Consider the following 2,592-nt stretch of genomic DNA (forward strand, 5'->3'; position numbering starts at 1 on the left):
TAATTTTAACAAACTTTATTTACAGAAATATATACATTGACACTTTATAACATTATAACATTATTAACTCATCCAGCACAAGCGGACTGAGTACAACAAAACATTGCATATTTACAAGTTGGTCACTGGCAACATTGTCCGTATCGGGTGAAGTTGGTGCAGAGGCTGGCACCCTCTCTTCACCCGTGTCTGAGGGACTGTGTTCGGCCATTGACTGTTCCCTCTTCGCCGCTCTCCAAGCGTTGAAGTCTTTGTATAATTCTTCATCTGACGTCTCGGTATCGGTGGAGTCTTGGTAGGGCTCCTCTCCAGAGCTGTCACGGTCACTTTGGATGTCAATGTCCCCCAAATTGTCTTCACTCACCCCTGATGCTGCTGCGACCGCTGCTTGCAGTGACTCTGTGAAGAGCATTCGTATGTCCGCAGCCTCTTTCAAAGAAGGATTCTTGGCATAAAATGTGTCTGCAGTTGCAGTGTTGTGACACATGAAATCACTCACTCTTTGGCGGTTGCTTATGTCCTGAAACCTCTTCGCATTATCGGCGTGGACTGTGCGGAGGTCGGTGAAGTTAATGGGACCTTTTAGTCCAACATCAGCCCATGCCAACCTCAGGAAGGTGGCAAGGTTCCTCGATGGGTTCTTCCCCGCTATGCAGAGGAAGTAGCGGTTGTTGGTGCCGGTCAGCGTCCCCTTGATTTCCAGCCACCTCTTCATCCATCCAAATTCTTCTATGGTGAGGTACATCTGCGCTTCCCCGAACGCGTTGGCCGTCTTGTGGTTGCTTACCTGTTATGACAGAGTTAGAGAGCGTCAATACAAGTATCAATCATCCACAACATGTGTATCACTGCCAGAATAAACACATGTTTTAATAGCTCACTCACGTGGATGAGGTGGCCAAAGGCAGTGCCAGTTATCTCCGCCTTTAGGACCTCCGTGTTGGTCATGTTGGAGTAGACCCCCGGACGGTGCCCATAAATGCAGCTCCAATTGAGGGTCATGTACCCATAGAGCAGGCTCCGGGTTGCGTGAGTCGGATTGCTGGTCATCACGTCCAGGAGCTGAGGGATGCGAGTTTTGGCCGCAGTCAAACATGCCATGATGTCTTTATGGCTTGGCAGACCTTCCATCTTGTCCCGCTTCACCTGCCTCTGGTGGATAAACACCTTCTTTCTCATGGACTTCAGGATGGCAGCAACTTCCCGTGTGATTAAAATCATGTCATTCTGGTTGAGCCTGCTCCCCTTGCATGGTGTTTCATTCATGTACTTGAGAAAGTGTGATATATTTTTGATATAGAAGTCAGATGTCGTGACCTGTAGGCTTGACTTTATCAGGCTCCGGGACCACCCACGTATCCTCTTCAGATCCCTCAAAAAGAGCCAGTCAGACAGGCGATTGAAACCGTGTGCCATGAAGCTTAGGAATGATTTGACTCTGCTTATTTTGGAGACTGCGTTTTCTTGGAGCCTCACTGTTGGATCGATGCCCTCATAATGGTCCCGGTAGCCTTGCAGATACTTCTCCATGATGCGTGGGAATGTAATGTCCCGCATTCGATTCCCCCGGCCCCTGCCGCTGAACCAGGGGGAATGTATGAGAGGGGAGGATGACGAGGCCTTGGTATCTATGGATGCAGGTTCTGAAGAGCTGGATACAGGTGTGTGAGAGGCAATGGGGGACTTCCTGCAGGAGGGACCTTTGGACTTGGACAGCCTCTTTGGTGTTGACTCTGTTCGGGATCGTTTCCTTAGAAACACCCGCTCTTGGTCCTCGGCCCTCTGGTTCATCCTCTTTCAGTTACGTTTAATCCTCTGCTGCAGCATGCAGTGCAGGGATTTCACCTCAGCAGCATATATGTCCCTCTGAGCCTTCATTCTGTTTGCATCCATCCTCCATTCCTTACAGTCCGGGTTGTCACATTTAATCACTGGGGACAAGGGTGGAGGTTGTGACAGGACATCATCACCCACAGTGTCCACATCCCAAGAGGTAATCATTGCTACTGTGGGGTTTGTCAAACTGAGTTCATGAAGCTTCTTCGTGGCCACTTTCATTTTTAGTTTAGTTAAAACCACATGTAATTCCTGCCGGGACAGCTCAACATGGTTTCTGTACAAGTGGCGGTCCAGCCTTGTCCCGATGTACTCGCATCCTGCAATAATGCAGGGATGGAGCCTAATGTTTATCCGTCCTTTCGCCAACAACAGCAGAATTCTTCTTTCAACTAAATTACGCACACTATGGTTCCTCAGCAGGTGCTTGCTCAGGGCACGGTAGGGACTATTACAGATAGGACAACCGATCGCCATCATTTTTGTATGCCTGAGCATTTCGGTACCGGGAAGTGTCACCAGTATAATTTATAGAACCGGGGGGGACAAAGAAGGATAGGTGAAAATAAGAAAGTTGCACTCAGCGAACTAGAAAGACCCCATGTCAAATCTCTCCGGTTTATTTTCAATAAATAACCCATTTGCATCATCGTGCGAAAGGTGTCCCATTTAGGCACTCGTTAGGCGGGCAGAGATCCCTGTCATTTATCGGTCCTATCATCCAGGCAAGGCGGGAGCCAAAACTGGGTGAAATAG

At 48.7% G+C, this 2,592-nt stretch overlaps 1 protein-coding gene across 1 annotated transcript; it reads right to left on the minus strand.

Moving 5' to 3' along the window:
• On the minus strand, positions 1-1,806 carry LOC117551879. Its single transcript, XM_034224961.1, has 2 exons — positions 886-1,806; positions 1-787 (listed from the first exon to the last, which is right to left on the minus strand). The coding sequence occupies exons 1-2, from the start codon at positions 1,789-1,791 to the stop codon at positions 53-55; spliced, it is 1,641 nt and encodes a 546-aa protein (XP_034080852.1). The 5' UTR covers positions 1,792-1,806; the 3' UTR covers positions 1-52.
• Between the last annotated feature and the right edge of the window lie 786 nt (positions 1,807-2,592).

Source organism: Gymnodraco acuticeps, unplaced genomic scaffold (assembly GCF_902827175.1).
Source record: "Gymnodraco acuticeps unplaced genomic scaffold, fGymAcu1.1, whole genome shotgun sequence".
NCBI classification, from domain to species: domain Eukaryota; kingdom Metazoa; phylum Chordata; class Actinopteri; order Perciformes; family Bathydraconidae; genus Gymnodraco; species Gymnodraco acuticeps.